The sequence below is a fragment of the Lithobates pipiens genome, unplaced genomic scaffold (genome assembly GCF_037356315.1).
Source record: "Lithobates pipiens isolate NorthernLeopardFrog02 unplaced genomic scaffold, aLitPip1_a1.2 Scaffold_30, whole genome shotgun sequence".
NCBI lineage: Eukaryota > Metazoa > Chordata > Amphibia > Anura > Ranidae > Lithobates > Lithobates pipiens.
This window is the reverse complement of record NW_027507791.1, coordinates 79,012,994-79,032,475: the sequence shown is the minus strand read 5'-3', so window position 1 is coordinate 79,032,475 and position 19,482 is coordinate 79,012,994. Positions and strand designations below refer to the sequence as shown.

General features: G+C 40.1%; 1 protein-coding gene across 2 annotated transcripts in view; it reads right to left on the bottom strand.

Annotated features, from left to right (window-relative positions):
- JAG2 (jagged canonical Notch ligand 2) overlaps positions 1-19,482 on the bottom strand; it is a 121,403-nt gene that overhangs the window by 19,009 nt on the left and 82,912 nt on the right. The window contains exons 6-14 of one of the 2 annotated variants that reach the window (XM_077464485.1): positions 19,314-19,444; positions 17,732-17,851; positions 17,312-17,425; positions 16,197-16,310; positions 14,305-14,418; positions 13,892-13,938; positions 11,034-11,207; positions 2,758-2,908; positions 1,255-1,419 (exon numbers count right to left, since the gene is read on the bottom strand). In XM_077464485.1, coding sequence (XP_077320611.1) covers positions 1,255-1,419; positions 2,758-2,908; positions 11,034-11,207; positions 13,892-13,938; positions 14,305-14,418; positions 16,197-16,310; positions 17,312-17,425; positions 17,732-17,851; positions 19,314-19,444 — 1,130 coding nt within the window. The remainder of the gene's footprint in view (positions 1-1,254; positions 1,420-2,757; positions 2,909-11,033; positions 11,208-13,891; positions 13,939-14,304; positions 14,419-16,196; positions 16,311-17,311; positions 17,426-17,731; positions 17,852-19,313; positions 19,445-19,482) is intronic. The other variant, XM_077464486.1, reaches the window with a different exon arrangement.

The following is a 19,482-nucleotide window of genomic DNA, read 5'->3' as shown; positions in this document are numbered from 1 at the left end:
GTCCATCCAAAAGTGACATTACAATATTCAGTAGATGCTAGAGTTAAACCACTTGAAGATTTCTCACACACTTTTAGTTCCTTGCCACCTGGTGGTTATGAGGTTTCCCACTCTACATGTTGAATTTTGATTTACTTTAGATTATGAAGAATGCAGTAGAAGCTGGAAACCCAAAGGTGGATAGACCTACAAGAAGTCGAGACCTACAAGAAGTCGAGACCTACAAGAAGTCGAGACCTACAAGAAGTCGAGACCTACAAGAAGTCGAGACCTACAAGAAGTCGAGACCTACAAGAAGTCGAGACCTACAAGAAGTCGAGACCTACAAGAAGTCGAGACCTACAAGAAGTCGAGACCTACAAGAAGTCGAGACCTACAAGAAGTCTCTGCCGACTGATTATTTGGCCTCTACGCTAAGCAAATTATAACTGAGATTGACTTACCCCTTTAAAACCTTAGTAGATCTATCCCAAAACACTCCCATTAAGAAGTCTTATTAGATCATTCATTTTTTTTTTCACTTTTTTTAGGGCAGGGTTTCACAAAACCCAAGGGTTCCTCTAGGGGTTTCGAGGGGTTCCTTAAGCAATGAATAATTTCTTACTCTCAGTTAAGTTCCCACTGACACCATTGATCTCTTGAGGTATCTGTCTTCCCAATGATCACAAGTGTAAGGCGCATTCTTACCAGTAAATAAAAACAAAGGGATAGGATGCGCTATGGGGTTTGTTATACAGAGAGTATATATAATGTGATGTAGGTAAGAGCAGCCTCTATTTTGTTTCCATCCAGATGGATGGAACAGTGAGATATATAGATATATAGCGCCATATCCATTTTCTTTTTCTTACCTAGCATTCTTACCAGTGACCATTAAACTAACGAGTCAAGAGTTGTAGATCTAGTAATTTTTAGCAGGGGTTTCCCTGAGACCTGAAAGTTATTTCAAGGGTTCCTCTGTTGAAAAGGTTGAGAAAGGCTGATCTGATCTAGGGTCTGATGGTGCAGCACCAATTCCAGTCAATGGTTCTCCTTTGAATGCGCAGAAGAAAGAGGACACTAGAATGTATGCTTCTGAATGCTCTACTCTTCTTTAAGTTTATTACATTTCCATTTGTCACAAGAGATGCTCCCATCTTTCCAAATTTTAGTGCTTTTAAATGTTTGTTTCTTAGAAAATGTAGCAATAGACACAATTCAGTATAAGACAGTACTATACAGAATGCACAAACAAAAAAAGTTTACAAGACTTACTCTCATGGCAATAGGCCCCAGTGAAACCTCGGTTGCAAGAACAGGTGAAATTCCCTCTCGGCAGACTAATGCAGCGTCCATGAGGCCCGCAGACATTGGAAGAGATGTAACGGATACCTTCCTGGGTGGCATTAGTAGAAATCGCTATTGTACAGCTGTCTATGACTAAAAATAAAAAAAGGACGTATTAATGATACGGAGACGCATGCCATCAGCTGTGAAAGGGTGTGCTGACAAAGAAACCCACAAGATGTGAGTTCTCCACTTCAAACTGAAATAGAAACACCACTAACATTTGTGCAGCGCATTCAGCACAGCAGTTTGTATCCCTGTTTTCTCTGCATGAATCTACAAATATAACCTTGACCTGGCTGAAGAGGTCCCTACTGAGAGACACTGAAATCTGCATGCGTGTTGCTGTATGTGACAACTGCTCCTCAACACATCACAAGTCGAACCAGTGAGAAAAAAAACCCCAAGGCCAATTCCTGCCATTTAAGGTTTGGATAGAGTAGGGATCAAAACAAATTGATAGATTGTTTTGGTCTGTGGCCCTCTTGGAGATATTTTCCCTCCCTTCCTGTGACACTGGTAGAAAAATTCTAACCCTTCCTCTCTACTGAAAATGTCCTCTGTATCTGTTGGAGAGATTTCTAGGGAGAATGTAATTGTAGCAGATGGTAGTGAAAACATGACAGAGCAGGGACAGTTTAGAACCTCCATCCAGAATGAAATAAAATGCTTTGGCCTCATATTAGGCAGAGGTCCTAATTTTCTAAATATAGAATTTTGTACAGGTTCTGAAGGGCTCGATCATGCTGCCTCTGCCTCTAAAAGGAGGTAGCAGTTGGGGAGGGGGTTTACCGTCCCCCAACCACTAGTGTGAACGAGCCCCAAAAGTTTTGCCAATTTTAGACCGAGCAATGAAGAGGCAGAATCAGCCAGGTTCCCATCAGGATATCTTTGCTTACTTGTCTCAGAGGAAGAGAGATGCAAAAGAAGAAAATATACCTTTGGCAGGTGTCACCAGAACAGGTGTTTCTATTAAGCTTTCCCTCACCTTTTATTCCAGTGACAATAAATGTTAGATTACACTAAACTTTCTATTCTGCCGACGGTGGTCACCAAAGTGAATCATGTGAAAAATCGGAACATGGTAACTTCCCTACTTAACCAAAAACTAGAAAAACAAAAACAAATGAGGATTCCATTTTGAGTCACAACAAGGCTTCCTGAAATAAGCCAACGTCTTTCAACGCAGTACATTAAAAAAATGTCGAAAGTGTCTAGGAACCATGCCTACCAACCCTTTCCATATGCCTCAGGCACAATCACTACATGCCTAATCTTAAACTTCAGCTAGTTTCCAGGAGATAATGGGAATTCACTATAAATAAAATTACAGATTATCATGCTTAACATTTGAAAAATGCTCAGAAATTTCATAAAACCGAGAATTTATCTTACACGTGCATATAAAATGTAGAGATTGCCTCCATTTACCTTTGCATGAGCCGTCTTTGCAGTGATCTTTAAGATGAGAACAGTTCTTTCCATCAAAATCGTCAGAGCATGCACAGTAATAATCTCCACCTAGGTTGTAGCATAGGGCTTTGTTCTGGCAAGGGTTGGGGTCACACAAGTCGATATCAACCTGAAGAAAAAAAAAAAATTAAATTAAAATAAATTGTATGTAAAAATTTCAGAAAACTTCCAAGCAAAACAAAGCCAGTCAGAGTGACTAGGACAGTTGTGTTCATGTTGCACCAAGGTTACAACATGTGCACATTAACAGTACTTTGAATTGTTCGCCTTAAAACACAATGTCAATTTTTTTTTTTTTTTTAAATGAATGGAGTTTTAGGGACTGCCAAGCTTTAAAGGCAGTTAAACAATACAAAGACACTGGGTTATCCAAGGCTTAATATTAAAGACTCAAAGACGCAAGTCTCTAAACATTCCGTTAACTGTACAATTTCCATACTGGCTTGTATTTCACTGTCCGTTAATCCCGAACACAGAAATAGTGTGATGAAAATGGCCTGTGGTCAAATATCCAGGCAACCTTTTTGCTGTTGTCGAAGAGCTGGTGCAACTAGTCAGACACATACGTGCCACTGCGCTACAAGAAACCCCCTCCCCTATTTTAGTATGCAGCAGGCAGGAGCCAGCCATGTTCCAGAAAGTAGAGAAAAAAAAAATATTGCAAGAAACACATTAAAACATAATGCAGGTCAGTTAGTACAGGTTGAGATGTCTGTCTGCAGTCACTATTAGAACAAAAATGCCAAACTTAAACAAATGTTAAAACCATGTAAACCTTTAGGCAGTTATGTCCTTTTAAGGCAGTCCATATTAATAAATGGCTTTCTACATGTCTTGACTTTGGTTATTAAAGCCAGATACAGGAATTTGTCACAAATCTAAAATGTTGCAGTTTTATGCCTTGGAGAGGAAAAAAAAATGTTGGCAATTTTACAATATTGAAATTGTATATGGTGATTTGTTTGCGTATAGCTTTTTGTACCAAAAAAAAATAAAAAATAAAAGAGGAAAAAAATAAATAAAATCTACCGACTGTATACGTGGACTATCCCACCTTTTTCAAAAATGGATGTCCCCATTTTGCAAAACGTGCATTAACTGATTTTATGTTTTTGCATTTCAGCCTGCAAAATCACTGCAACTGCAGAGGTGGATTGCAGGTGCAATGCTCCATGCTTCTTTAGACTGTTCCCCCCAGCCCTTGGTCCATACAGAGATATAGATCTTTAGCTATGGCGCTACAGGGAGTATCAATTGACTAAAAGTGCAGTGACTTCAAAGGTTTTTTACTATTTTTAAATAAAAATATATATCTTATCCTTTGTTGCATATCAGCGGTGATGATCTTCTGCAGCCACTACCTGGCTACATACAGCAAGTCCAGACTGCATGCATTACAATGATGGCTGCACGGCATTTCTCAGGTTGGATCTTGCAGAATGTTTTCAACAGGAGACAGACTAAGATATCCAACATATCTTAATGGGGGAGATTTACTAAAACTGGAGAAGCTGTGCATAGTAACCAGTCAGCTTCTAGCCCATGTTCATACAGAGGGCAGGCTTGAAATCGTGCGAGTTCAGCTGAACTTGCACAATTTCAAACCTGCACTTTTTTCAAATTTCAGGGGTGATTCGACAGACATCTGTGTAGGTTCATGCATAGAGGTCTATCGAAATCGCCCCCAAAGTCACCAAAATTAGTGCAGGAATTACTTTTGAGAAAAGGTGCGGCGCTGCAAAGTCAGTGTCGCACCACTTCGGACAGCTGCATCACTGTGTGCACCAGCTTTAGTAAATCTCCCCAATATGTCCCGCAAAAAAACATCTAGTCAACACCGGTTACCTGTGATCATTGGAGAAAATCAAGCGATTTTCTTTCCTGCAACCAAATCACTATGGCCAGCTTTACATGTGGATATACACTATAAACAACCCTAAAGCACACAAAGACAACTAACCTGGATGACTGAAATTTCTATAAATGGCCCTTTAATTCCAGGGCAAGGCAAAAGGTACAAGATCATAAGACCTAAAAGCCATGTTAACCCCTTTGCAAACGCAATATGACTTTTTAAGCCCAAGACTTAAATCTGCAGCCAAAAAGTAGAAATGTGAACTGTATGTTCCCAGATCCATTATCAATCAGAAAAATAATCACTTATTGTAAAGTTAAGGCTCAGTTCACATATATGCGAACTGGATGCTTTTTGACCCATAAGAAATATTGATTTCTATTGAAGCTGTTCACTCTGCACCGCAATTTTTTTATTTTTTTTAAAGAGTCCTGTGAATTTTTGTGAGCACTGTAGTTGAGGTGCGAATTCCAAGCTCATTGAGTTCTATGGGGAACGCTTCTGAATCAGGCTTGTGTTCAGGATTTCAGCAAGGATTGCGCTCCTACTACAGAGTAGACACCCTTTTCTACTATGTAATGGTCAGCACTGAAATCGAAGCCGTGAGAAAAATCTGGCCGTGAACCTTGCAAATTTGTATCAGAACTGCACCAAAAACACATCTGACCTGCAGAACAAAGGCTTTTTTATTTGCAGTGAAAAACGGACATACAATTTGCACTGGACATGTGTGAACCCAGCCTAACCAATGCAAACAAATCATGCTAAACTTAGTCTGAGCAGCTGAACTTAAAAAAAACTCTGGTCACCAACAGGTTTGGTAGCGACTTCCAGGCGACAAATTAAATCAACCAACTGCTTTTCAGAAAACAGCACAACTACAAAAATGGACCGCATTCTGATTGCTAGATGATTTAGCAGATGTTTCACAGTGGTGACCTCTTGGTCACATTATGCTTTGTGGATCCTTAAGTGGGAGGTTGCAAAGAATCAAGTTGAATTTGGGAACATGGTCTAAGTATCTAGAGCGCATATTCAACAGGCCTCAAAAAATTCAGTATGGAGCAAATAGGACAGCAAAAAGAAGATTAAACGCTTTGCAGAAAAGCCAGGAGATAGTTGTGATGGCACATTTTATAGCTGGCAGCAGAACAGTATTTTTACAAAAAGATAGATTAAGGTTCCCCTTTGAAAAGAAAGAAAAAAAGAAAAGAAAGAAAGAAAGAGAAAGAAAGAGAAAGAAAGAGAGAAAGAAAGAGAGAGAAAGAGAAAGAAAGAGAGAAAGAAAGAGAGAGAAAGAGAAAGAAAGAGAGAAAGAAAGAGAGAAAGAAAGAGAAAGAAAGAGAGAAAGAAAGAGAGAAAGAAAGAGAAAGAAAGAGAAAGAAAGAGAAAGAAAGAGAGAGAAAGAGAAAGAAAGAGAAAGAAAGAGAGAAAAAAAAAGAGAGAAAAAAGAGAGAAAAAAGAAAAAAAAAGAAAGAAAGAAAGAAAAAGAAAGAAAGAAAGAAAAAGAAAGAAAGAAAGAAAAAGAAAGAAAGAAAGAAAAAGAAAGAAAGAAAGAAAAAGAAAGAAAAAGAAAGAAAGAAAGAAAAAGAAAGAAAGAAAGAAAAAGAAAGAAAAAGAAAGAAAAAGAAAGAAAAAGAAAGAAAAAGAAAGAAAAAGAAAGAAAAAGAAAGAAAGAAAGAGAAAGAAAAAGAAAGAAAGAAAGAAAGAAAGAAAAAGAAAGAAAGAAAAAGAAAGAAAGAAAGAAAGAAAGCTGCATATGCAGTAAACACCATTTCATCGTTCTAACGCAATTAAAATTTAAAAAAATCAGAATATAAATCATTTATGACACTGTACAGCCACAGATGAAAAAGAAAAAACTTCCGCCAGTGCAAATGACAAGTCTCCCATAAAAGTGCAGTAATACGAATAACTGATGACACTTCAAAAATGAAATAGAGATGGACTGGAGAACACATGCTGCCAACCAATCAGCTGTCCACAGAAACTTCTAAAGAAACTCTTGTCAGCCGGGGGAACCCATGCCTGCCACCTCCCTGATGAAAAGCAGCCCTGCTAATACACTGTTAATACACTTGGGGTTTCTGAAAAGAGATTTGGCAGAGACCTGGCAAACATTTTCTTACAAACAACTCGGCTAGTCTACAACATAAGCACAGTATACAGGTCTCCTGCTCTAGTCTTCAGCAATGAACTGTAGTCTAGACAGGAGGCATACACGGAATGAATGAAAAAGTTCAAAAGTTATTTTGGAAACCAAGGTCATTGGTAGCTTCCTACTATCCACCTGCTACTAGTATAGAAGGATCACAGGTGAGCCCAACACATCAAACCCCTCCACAGCCTAACCTTCTTAAAACACATGGAGGGGTACATACTGCATGTATTGAGCTGAAGTACATGGTGAATGAATAACAGCATTATCTAATTCACCTGTCTTTCTTGCTTGCATTAGAATCACAGCAAGTCTATTAGAGCCCAATTCAGCACCAGTGTCACCACCTATTCTGAGTTCTCTCCAACTCTAGGACAACGCAATTACCTTGCCCTACGAACTCCCACTACAAGATAGAGTTTAACTGACACATGAACAAAATAGAAAGACAGTTATTAGATTAAAGATTACATAACGTGTATGAACACATAAATTAACTTAATGGTAGAGTTCTACAGTGTCTTTTTTTGAAGCCAAGACCCCAATACACAACTAAAAAATGAACTGTTTTAACTGGGTTTAAATACTGTCCAGGCAGTGGGTAAAAAAAGGCCTTGTGTAAATTTAATTTAAGTGCGGCTCAGGACAAACATTTTGACACGTTTCAGCCTACAAAGAGGCCTTAGACAGTCATTTTTAACTCTATGCATGCGATACAGGCTGTCAAAATCCTTGCTAAACACCAGTGACTCCCTGGCAATCTGGGCAGGCTGTGACGGAGCTGCGTTTTTTGGTACCATGCCAGGCAGCACAGCCATGTCCTGCACCTCTTTGCAGACACTGTACTATAATTTTTTTCTGATAAGGTAATCTAACCATTTAAACGGTGAACCCACACCTACACCTTTCCCTACCTCCACCATGGTCTCCGATGTACTTGCCTCACTGAGTGATGAGCTGTCAGTGCCCACACAACTGGTGTATCAGTCTGGGAATGTAAAACAGGGCATCTGAGATTGATCAGAGTGAGTCTCTATTAGCACTAACCAATCGGTATCATTCTGATCCATCCAGGAAGCCCCCAAAAAATAAATAAATAAAAAGAAGGGGAGAAGAGATAGGATTTTAAATCCCTGAACAGCTACATGGGCTGTGTGGGCCCTGACAGCTCGTCACTCAATAGGGGTCAGAAGGTGTAGGGATTCTGTTCAAGTTTTCATTTTTTTCTGAAAAGGTGAACTTACACTTTAAATGCACCCTGGTGTTCAGGATCTACCCCAATATGCCTTTGGACAGTGAAAGATCAACAGGACCCTGAGGAAGTCATTGTGGTGCTTTATTTTCCAGTAAGCATGCATCCTGCCTATTGACCCACCCTCCCCTAGTGCTGTAGTATGGGGATAACATGCAGCTGATATCAAGGCGGAACTACGGTAGGTACTTAACCATAACTGCCTACATGCAAAAATACAGGTTGCTTACATGTATGTTCTTTTAATATAAAATATAACCAGATTAAAATGTAGTTTATTGCTTTAGTACCGACTAGAATTCGCCGTCTACCACATTGTTAGATCATCCCATTTCCTTTTGGGACATTCTTTACAGGTAGTTATACAGCTAGCATCATATTAAGGATTACCCAGTTCTAAAGCACTCATTTTTCATGTAGGGAGTGGCAAATAAAAAAAATTCTTTCAACAAACCAAAATTTGCAGCAACATGATTCAGGATCCAAAGATTTAATAATGCCCAGGGAGGAATGCTTTATTTGTACTAGCACGTCCCACTGAAGTTGAGAGCACAAACAGTTCAGAGCTCAAGGACAGCAAAAAAATGGTCTCATTCTTCAGTACTCAGCTCTGAGACTCAAAGCTGGTGAGAAAAAGGCAGATTTTATTCTTTAGATGTCCCCCTATCAGCGACATTCATACGTTTCCTCTGCTAGTATAAATTTCCCTTTCCAGTTCAAGCTTAATAGTAAGCACCGAGGATATAGACAAGAGTTCCCAAGCTTCCTGCAATTCAAATACTTAAAACTGGCTCCTTGATCTTCTACAATAAAAACTGACCAAAACCATGAAAACCGCTATAGGGTATTACTTTAACACTTCCATGAGATTGTCTCCTGATACAGCAAGTCTATAGGGTGCATATCCTCTGCTAGTTACTTTAAAGATTGTGACTAAAGGTTCAGTACACATTGGCTTTATTGCCTCTTAGAGACTCATCTCCATTTCTCGTGACACAATACCACGGGGACAGCAAGTGAGGGAATCTCGGAAATGGAGAAAACAGAGGGCAGTAAAACTGGCAAAAGCCCTAATCCTTCCCCAATCCAGCCAAAAACAGGTTCATCTTAAAAGGCACTGGAAAGCCTCATGATCCTTAAATGTACATAAAGTGTCCTTAATGTGCTCAGCCAAGACCCACCAATGAAGCATCATTTGAGAATTCAATGCGAGAACTTCAGCAGCCAATAAAGACCATCACTGACCACCAGGATTCAGAGAAGTAGAGCTTTTTGCATATTGGGCATGCCTGGGACAACTGGGCTTCCCAGCAGTGCAATGCCCTGTATGGCAGAGCTTAGGCTGGGAAAAAGAAGCAGTATAGGGACAACAGAAAAAGAAAGAAAAAGCAACAGAGATGAAGTCATCTGTGTTCCGCTTCTCTTTTCAGTGTCCAGTCGAAAACCGGAGGACATTCAAGACCTGGAAGTGTTAAGTGCATGCAGAAAAGAAAATGAGAGCTTCTGACCTAAAGACTATACACATTTCAAAACTCAGTTTTATGCATTTCATCTATGCAATTATTGGTTTGTCTAAAGTTTAACAGACCAAGCTAAAAGTGAATACAATCAATGCATTACTAATGATATCTAGCGAAACTGCAACTGTGCTGTCTTCAGAGCAGTGGTCCCCAAGCCTTTTGCTTGCCTTTAACCGGTCTTTGCTGCACTACTCCTCCCACTGAACATCAACATTGAGGCGTAATTCCTGCAACTGACAATGGGGCACTATCCTTCCATTGATACCAAAGATGGGGCACTATTGCTCCTCATATTGACTACAGGGGCTATGCTATTGTTTTACCCCAACTCAACAGCAAGCTCGGGGCATGGATTTACTGCCACTGAGGCCAGTTCCTTTAATATCCCCACTGGCCACAATCTGGCCCCTTCCCCTAAAGTCCAAAGAACCATAACTAGACCCTTTGCTTAGAAAGTCGAGACCCCTACTTTAGAGAGTCCACTCAATTTATCCCAATTGCCATTTTCTAATCTACTACACACAAAACCAGAGCTCATGTGGTGTAGATATCCCTAAGATACTGTATGTGCTGTATATCCTCTTTCAGCTACTTGCTGCATCACCAATTACATTCAAATTTAAGATGCAGATTTCATTCTGACTGGGGAAAGTCTGCAGCTTTGCAAAAAAAAAAAAAAAACTCTGCTCAATATAGCTGCAGGGGATTATGGGAAACCTGTAAAATCAGATTAAGGCAAGTTAAGAGGGATTTAGTACTGTTGTAAGCTTTTCCTGTTTTTTTTTTTCTTTGCACAGAAATCATTTCTGCTTTGCGTTACACTTTTGGCAAATGTACAATTAGTTTTTTTTTATGCACAATAAAAAGGCCATATGATAGTCTTGTGTATATCATTAAAATAGAGGCAAATATTATATATGGTGCAGTATGCGGCTAGCATTCACACAATAATTTTTACTCTTTGGAACACTACCCTCTCCCAATATAGTTCAAGTACCTGTTTTTTGTTGTGCATTTCTCCTTTAAGGGGGCGCAACAGAGGGGTGTGTCCTAGGCCTACATACTTTTGCTAATAGGTGTCCCTCATTCCCATCTCAGAAAGGTGGGAGGTATGATATACTGGCCAGATTAACAGGTAATAAAACTATGTCACGGGGGTTGGGTTATTGCCAATGACAGGCTGCACTGTATGTCATTTTTTTAATTTTGCCCAGATCTATAAAAGAGAACAAAAAAAACAAGCCGAAAGTATAGACTATCTGTCCTCTTCAATGGCCAACACCACTTAGATACAACCGAACAAATTTGCTTATTCACACAACATATCAAGTAGCAGATCCATTAATATATAATGCGGTAAGGCCTTGGATTGCTCTAGTTTAATCCAGAGATAGATTTCCACAACACATTAAAGACATCGCACAGCAGACATCCAGGAGCAGCTCTCACCTCGCAAGTGGTGCCAGCATAGCTGGGAAGACAGTGGCAGTGGAAACCATTGACCAGGTCATCACACACTCCTCCGTTCTGACATGGGTTGCTGGCGCATTCATTCACCTCTATCTCACAGTTCTTCCCGACAAAGCCCCGGGGGCAAATGCATCGATATCCGTTTATCTTGTCCTAGTAAGACGAGTAGGTAAGCAATAATACAACACTAAAGTCTAATTATTAAGTGCTAAAAGTGCAAGCGAACTACTAGTACAGCAGCAGCTAGCAATAGCAAATATACAGCAGTATAACAATGGAGACAAAAAAAAAAAAGGCTTTGAATGTTAACATGAGAAGTAGGGAGGGTGAATCTCCTTAATGGGGGCTCAGACTGCAATACAAACCGACAGGTTTTCTAATAAAAAAAAAAAGTTCTGCCTGTACGAGCCAGGGAAACTTTCAGGACTGAAATACAAAAGCCACTTATGCCAACTTGGTTTAGGGTTGTAACATATAAAGGATAAGTTCACCTTTCATGTTACAGCCATATTCAGACCGGCCCCCGCACCCACCTGTCAATTTTTTTAATATTTGGCAATAGAAGACACACTCCTAGCAAGTCATGGCTGGGGGTGTCGGAACTGCGTTCCCGCTGAAATTATATATATATATATATATATATATATATATATATATATATATATATAAAATAGACACCACACGCCATGCGGGGGTTTCGCCTGCCGGCCACTTCAGTGCTCTATGAATGGGAAAACTACAAGATCTGGCAGCTTTTGCAGGTGACGGCTTGAAGTTTTCAACGAACTACCACGGTACTGTGAGCACTGTGGTAGCTTATTTAGTCTTCCTTTCAGAATGAATTGGTACAAGGTATGAGCAAGCCTGACAAATTTTCAGGGTGGCATCGGCAATCTGCTGACTCCCAAAAAAATTTAAAAATAAATAAAGAATAAATGCACTTTACCTGCAAAAAAAACTTGCATTTTAATGGTCAAAAAGGTGAACTTAACCTTTAAATTTGTAAGTTCACGGTCCTCAAGTATTGAAGTTGGTTACTAAGCTGCGGCTCAATAATCTATTCAAAAGTCAAGCAAAATTAAAGATGAAAACCCAGAGATTGCAAAAACTAAAAAAGGTGGAAACAGCAGCTCCCAAATTTGTATTCTACAGGCTTGAATTAAGTGCTATTTATTCTTCATTTAAAACGGTGATAAATAATGAACATCTGATCACTAAGATCAGTTCAGCATTATGGGCCCAGAACATGTGACGTCTGTATGCACCAGCAGATTGCAGCCCTGGCTGACTATTCTCAGAATAAGACGCTGTAAGCTGTGTAGAGGCAGACAGCTAGATTCAGAGGTATGGGCCTGCTCAATCCTCTTCAACCATTGACAGAAATTAACTGGCAAGCTTGCAAGTACATGTTTATGCAAAAAGTGAAGGGGGAGTCTTAATGAGCCAGATCATGCACATACATTGGGCGAAACACCTTTTAGAACTATATTTTGTTTTCTTTGGAAAGCAGCCACAGCCTTAGTAGAAAGGCCTGTTCCTTGCCAGCTCGCTGTACACAAGAACCCTTACTCTGTTAGAGAGCAGCTGCTTTTCCGCAGAGTTCCAACATGCCCCCATTAGAGCCTACAGCTCAGCAATTAGTAAAGTCCATGATCTCTGCTGACTGGAGAGCTCTAAAGCCTAGTACACCTCATCAGTTTCCTTTTGCTCAACCCAGTGGGAGCTCAGCTCATGTTAGAGCTACTATACTAACAATCCGATGTTAGTGCAGTGATCTCCCCTGCTGAGCTATAGTGTTCTGACAGGGGGCTGGCCCCCGTCAGGGATCTCAACCATTGGTCGAGAGCACTGACCAGGAAGCTGGTCAGCCGCTTTTTTCCAGCAAGTGTATAGGCGCTGAAACCTTCCCACAAAAGCTCCACCCGATGCCTAGATCTTGAGGCTGCCAACACCTCCAACGTACCAGAATAAAGAAAGGTATGGTCGGCACTCAGGATGACATCCAAAATAATATTCCTTTATTAAAATAATAATGGAATACTATTTTGGGATGTCATCCTGAGTGCCGACCATCCCGTCCCTTATTCTGGTTTTCCAGCATGCTCATCCGACAGAAGTCGGCCTGGCTGCCATACACATGGGCTTAATGTCGGCCAGTTTAATTGAAAACTTTTTTTTTTTAGTGCTCAACTCTGGCCAGTTTTTATTGCTTAAGCCACTTAGCTTGGGGGCATGATATACCTCTGCAAAAAGACAATTACACCACACAAAGCAAGAGTCCTTCTCTACGGCATACTGGCAGGGGACAGGCTTTCCTACTTGGGGTGTGGCCGCTTTCCAAAGAAAACAAGCAGAACACTATTGTTTTGAAGCACCTGGAATGTATTGGGCCTATTCAAACATTGTTGGACTTGGAAAATGTATGTTTGCCACTCAGGCTCGATAAGGAGGGGGTATGTAAGTTGTCAGCACTCCAGCAGCAGCTGCGGATGCACAAGGGAAGGAGCCTGTCCACGCTCTTGGGAAAGTTCAAGGAAGGAAGAGACCCCTGGAAGTTGCACATCCATGGTGTCCTACAGAAAATGAATGGAGTGGCAACCTCAGCTTGATCTCTGACCAGGCAACGCCCCCAACACGTTTCACTTTGCTCCTCAGAGGAGAGCCGTGGGGGTTCCCATGCCTGTCGGCTTAATACTCCATCTCTGTAAGACACCATGAATGTGCGACTTCCAGGGGTCTCTCCCTTTCTTCCTTGAATTCTGTTGGACTGATTAGGGTTGTGGTGTGCCACAAATAAGTGTTAAACGTGTGCCATCAAGAAGCGTTGCAAAACTCACCTTGCAAATGCCTCCATTTTGACACTGGCCCCGGCATTCATTGATATCTACAAACAAAATACATTCTTATAGCATGGTTCCACAAATTCTCCCCCCGAAAACACAAACAAAAAACAGATCAGAAAGGAAGTAGCAGGGCTGAAAGACCTTCGAGCCTTCAAATCATTGAGAGACTTTATGTTCCAGACATGCTCTTGCAAAGAACATCGGTACTTTGCTCCAAAATGACTGGAAAGCTTTCAGGCTTGTTGAGTGTATGAAGTTAGATCAGTTTAGTTTTTTTGCACATTTTAATTAAACAGATTAAGTTTGTGAACTAGTTGACAACTAAGCAACATTTTACATATAGTGTTTTTTTTCATATATATGAATGGATAGAAAAAGTAGCTACAAATGAACCATTAAATACTAACTGATGTGACAGTTAATTCCTGTCCATCCTGGAATGCAGACACAGTAATATCCACCAATCAGATTTCTGCAAGAATAAGCATTAAAACAGGGTTTTCCCTCACACTCATTAGCATCTGTGAAACAAGACAAGAAAAAGAAATAAATAAAAAACACACCATAAACAGCATCCCAAACACCAAGCAGATTTCACCCACAGATTAAATGCTAGTTACAGATTACTACTATACATGCAGACAATGTAGACGTATTCATGCTGCCCACTGTATTAGCCATATATAGGATCTAGCAAGTTCATGCTGGGTTATTTAAAACCAAAAAAGTACAACACTAAAAAAACTCCAGGAGTAGCCAGAGAGCTCCTTGCACTACCTGCCTGAACAAACCTGGACAGATTATGGAAAGATTAAAGTGAAAGATGTTAAGCCAAAAAAAAAATAAAAATAAAATAAAAGCTTTGATTAGCGAACAATACCCGTGTCTTTTTTCTTTACATTTTCACACCTGTGCACTCCTGTTTTAATGCATAATGACGAGCGCTGCATTGTGTTGCATATGTGATTTGGGGTTTCGCTAATCTTTCCCAACTGCCCCCAATGAAATGCATGCAGTAAACTAGCCATACACCTGGCCCTTTAACATACCAAATCCATATATGTGTAAAAATACATGTGCAGTGCTATAAAACAAACCAAAAAAAAAAAAAGGGGGCATTTCTGGCATGTGGATGCCTGAAAAATAGTGGGTAGATGTAACAAGGGTAAGCACCAATATGTACACAGCAAAGGGTTAATTGATCCTAAAAGGAATCAATTTACTGCAATAAAATTCAATCTACTGCAAACAGGTGCTCTACTGCAGTGTTAATCTTCAATGGTGGCACTAAGGCTGGGTTCACATGTGTGGCCACGGTTTAAAGCATGGGGTCCGTTGTGCCCCTGTTCATCGATTCAGGCAAAAATTCAGACCCGATTCACACCTGAATCTAAAACCAAAGACACACAGGACCTTTTCGAAATGTGGACCACGGCCACCCCGGACCTATGTGAACCAGCTCTGAGAGCCGGTCACACTCTCCTGTCATACCAATTGGATGCGGTCAAACCCCACATCAAATTCACATGTGTGTGAACCCAGCATGAATCAAGTATGAATTTCTGGAATATCTACAATATTGAATAGAACCAAGCTGACCAGGAAATATTAGGGCTGCAGTGCAAGGAGAGTGCATCTCTGGCCACATCCTAAATCATTTTAGTAGAAGACTATTTACCCGCCCCTTGCCAAAATCGAACAAAGTTATGAGCTTAGCCAAAAAAAAAAAAAAAAAAAAAAAAACCCCAACCACAATTAGCTATGCTACAGAAACAAAAAAAATACTCAAACAGAACAAGGAAACGCCCACCACCATTTATGTTAACATTCAATAAAACCACCACCATCGTTAAACAAATGCAAATTAATACACTACAGAAGTGTTAATACATTAAGAACCCGTAAACTGCATCTAGGATTGGACTCTGGAAGGAAGAGACTAACATTTTCTTTAAGCAACCAATATGTTGCTGCTCAGTGCAAGCAATCAGGTCTGCATTGGACTGACTTCAGCACAAAGAATCTGAATACTTTTTTTATTCTAGGCAGTGAAGAATTAAGAACGCTTGAGAAGTAACCGAGCCAATCGTTTTCTGATTGGTTGCTAAAGTTATCTGCACTCAGAACACTCATTGTAAATGATAAATTAAGGACTAAAAGTGTTTTTTCTCTCTCGGCCTGTTAAATTCTACAAGAAGAGTTTTAGCAGTGGTCATCTTTGCTGTCTTCATCAAAATGATTATATAGCACATTTAGAGTCACTGTAGAATGTCACTTAGGTCTTTCAGGAATGACTTACCCAGCTGACAGGTGGTTCCAGCCCACTGTGGAGGACAAAGGCACTCAAAGCCATTAATCAGGTTTTTACAGATTCCTCCACTCGCACAAGGGTTAGACTCACATTCATCAATGTCTGAAATAAGAAGGCGGAATGATAAGATACACAAAATCAACAAGGACAATTAAGGTAATGATGCATTTGTATCCAACAGCTCTTTTTAGGTTATCTGCCAATTAGTAAAATCTTTGATCATACTTTAGCACAGAGATCTCTAAACTTGGTAAACAAAGGGCCAGTTTACTGTACTTCAGACTTAAAGGGTGACCGCACTGTGGCCAATGTTAGTAGAGAATATCCTGGCATAAGTGGGAGGAATAGTGCCCCATCATTGGGAATTCAATGGGAGGTATAGTGCCCCATCATTGGGAATTCAGTGGGAGGTATAGTGCCAGATTGTTGGTGTCTTTGGCCAGACCTATGCCCCGCTGTTGCTGAGATGGGGGGGGGGGGGAAATAATGCCCCAAGGTCTGGCTAAAAGCAAGCAAATGGTAACATCTGGCCCCAGCGCCACCGTTTGAAGACCACTGCCTTAGCAGTTTGAATATTTCTACAGGGAAAAATAGAACTAGCATCTCTTCAACCTCTGGATAAGTAAAATAATGGACCCCTCTATGAGGCAAGCGTAAAAATACATCTGCATTTACATTTTCCAACATGTTGTTGGACAGCAGCTTGAAAGAAACCCACCATGGGCAGGCGCACACAATTTAAAAAAGATTAAGCAAATGCTTTGCCCAATTCCTCCAGTAAGCAATAGAGAGCAGCTATGCAAAGGTGAGTAGAAAAGTGATTTTTTGATAGTCTGCCAGTAAACCGGATTTGTAAATGGGCAAACGGCTTAGGACAAAAGAGGGGCCTTTTAAAACTACATAGGGTGAATAACTTTCCAGTTTTCTGGGAAGATGGTAAACCTATTTACTTAGAACACACTGTTTAGTGACAACTACTACTCCCATGTCTAACCACAGACCTCACCACATGTGCTTTAGCCAGAGATCAAACAAGCAGCAGGGTACCCAAAAGTCAGGCCAGGAGGCAGTAAGAATTATTCCAGGTCAAAAATGGCACATACCAATTGCACAGGTGGGTCCAGTCCAACCAGACGGGCAATGGCACTCAAATCCAGTCGAGACTTCATGACAGATTCCATCATTAGCACAAGGGTTGGACGCACAAGCATGTTCCGCTACAAAATGCAAAAAAAAAAAAAAAAAAAAAAAATGGTTCATTTTCTTTTAAAAAAAAATTTGAGGGGTATGTGACAAAGATGCCTATTCATCAATATTCAAATATTTTGCTCTCTAAAAAGAGGGGACAAGGCTTTCAAACACTAGTAACACGGCCAAGTGAAGGTGAAACAGAAAAAAAAAATGTATTTGTATAAATAAAAAAAGTTTAGAGTCATACATTATTCATCTATCACCGCTCTCAAAAACAGGTAAAAAAAAAAAAACGGAGAATAGCAAATAAGATTTTTTTTCCCCCCACTTACCTATTTCACAGTTCTTCCCCGAATAACCATCCATACAAGCACAATGATATCTGTCAGGCTCCGTATTCATGCATGTTCCGCCATTTAAACATGGATGATGAGTTCCACAGTAGTTCAGATCTTAAAGCCAAAAAAAAAAAAAAAAATAAATTTTTTGTCCATTAAAATCGGTTTTGGGGTCTTGCAGCCCGTTGCAGCAGATTCTGTTTGCATATATATATATATTTCTCCTAACATGCTGCAGTGTGTGTGTATATATATATATATATATATATATATATATATATATATATATATATATATATATATATATATATATATATATATATGTATATGTATATGTATACATACATACATATACACTGCAGCATGTTAGGAGAATATATGAGAATAGACTCAATATCCTGGCCAACAAATCCAGTTTACATTTATTTGTACTCAAATCAAAATGAACAAACCAAATACAAAATTAGGCATTGTGTTTTTCTCCCAGTGTGTCACCATTACAGCAAAACCGGCTATCTGACTTGCTGGTCAATCACAAGAAGTTTCTAATCAAGTTCAGTTTTGGATGCGTAAAAATGACATGTACATAAGTATTCACAGTCTTTGCCATGCCACTCAAAATTGAGCTTGGGTGCATCCTGCTTCCACTGATCATCCTTGAGATGTTTACTACAAACTTGATTGGTGTCCACCTGTAGACAATTTAGCTGATTGCATGATTTGGAAAGGCACATACCTGTCTATACAAGGTCTTGCCATTCATAGTGCATGTCAGAGCCCAAACCAAGCCCTGAACTCCAAGGAATGGCTATAGTAGACCCCCGAGACATGAGATCCGAGGCACAGATCTGGGGAAGGGTACAGAAAAACTTCTGCAACATCGAAAGACCCAATGAGCACTGTGGCCTCCATTATCAGTAAATTAAGAATTTTGGAACCACCAGGATTTGTCTGCATCACTTATGAAGGCTGCTTTCACACTGGAGCGGGCAGGCGTCGATGGTAAAACACTTTAGCAGTGCTATTTGGCTGCTAGTGGGGCACACATAACCCAGCTAGCAGCCGAGGAAGAGGTTAAATGCGCCCGTGAAGCACCGCTGCCAAATCACATTGCATGCGCTTCAGCAGTGGTGCCCATTAATATCAATGGGCAGGAGTGGTGGAGGAGCGGTATACACCACTCCAAACGTGCTGCTTGCATGACTTTTTTTTTTTGAACATCCTGCCAGCGCATCGCCTCAGTGTGAAAGCACACTGTCTTTTACACAGACTGCAGGGGAGCCGGCACTTTACAGATGCTATTTTTAGCCCAAAAGCATATATATATATAATTTTTTTTTATATTATGACCTTGAGGATGAAATGCTGCATAGTGCCTACAGTGGGAGGTTGTTTGCTATGAATATATAAATTCTTGAACACCCATAACTTTGTTACATGTATACGTTTAAGCTCAAGCCAAAATCTTTATGAAGCACAATGGTTTTATTATTTGTTTAAACTTTCACCATATGACTAAATGCACTAAACATACATACAATGATTAAATAATAATTACAAATAAATCACATAATACCTTTATCGCAGAGCAGGCCACCCCAGTTAGTCTCACAGTTACACTCCCATGGCAACCGGCAACTCCCATGGTCACAGCCGGGGTATGGAACACACTTGCTACAGTAGTCACCCTGCCATCCGTAATGGCACCTAGAAGAAAAATGAACAGGGAAAACTTTACATTTTCT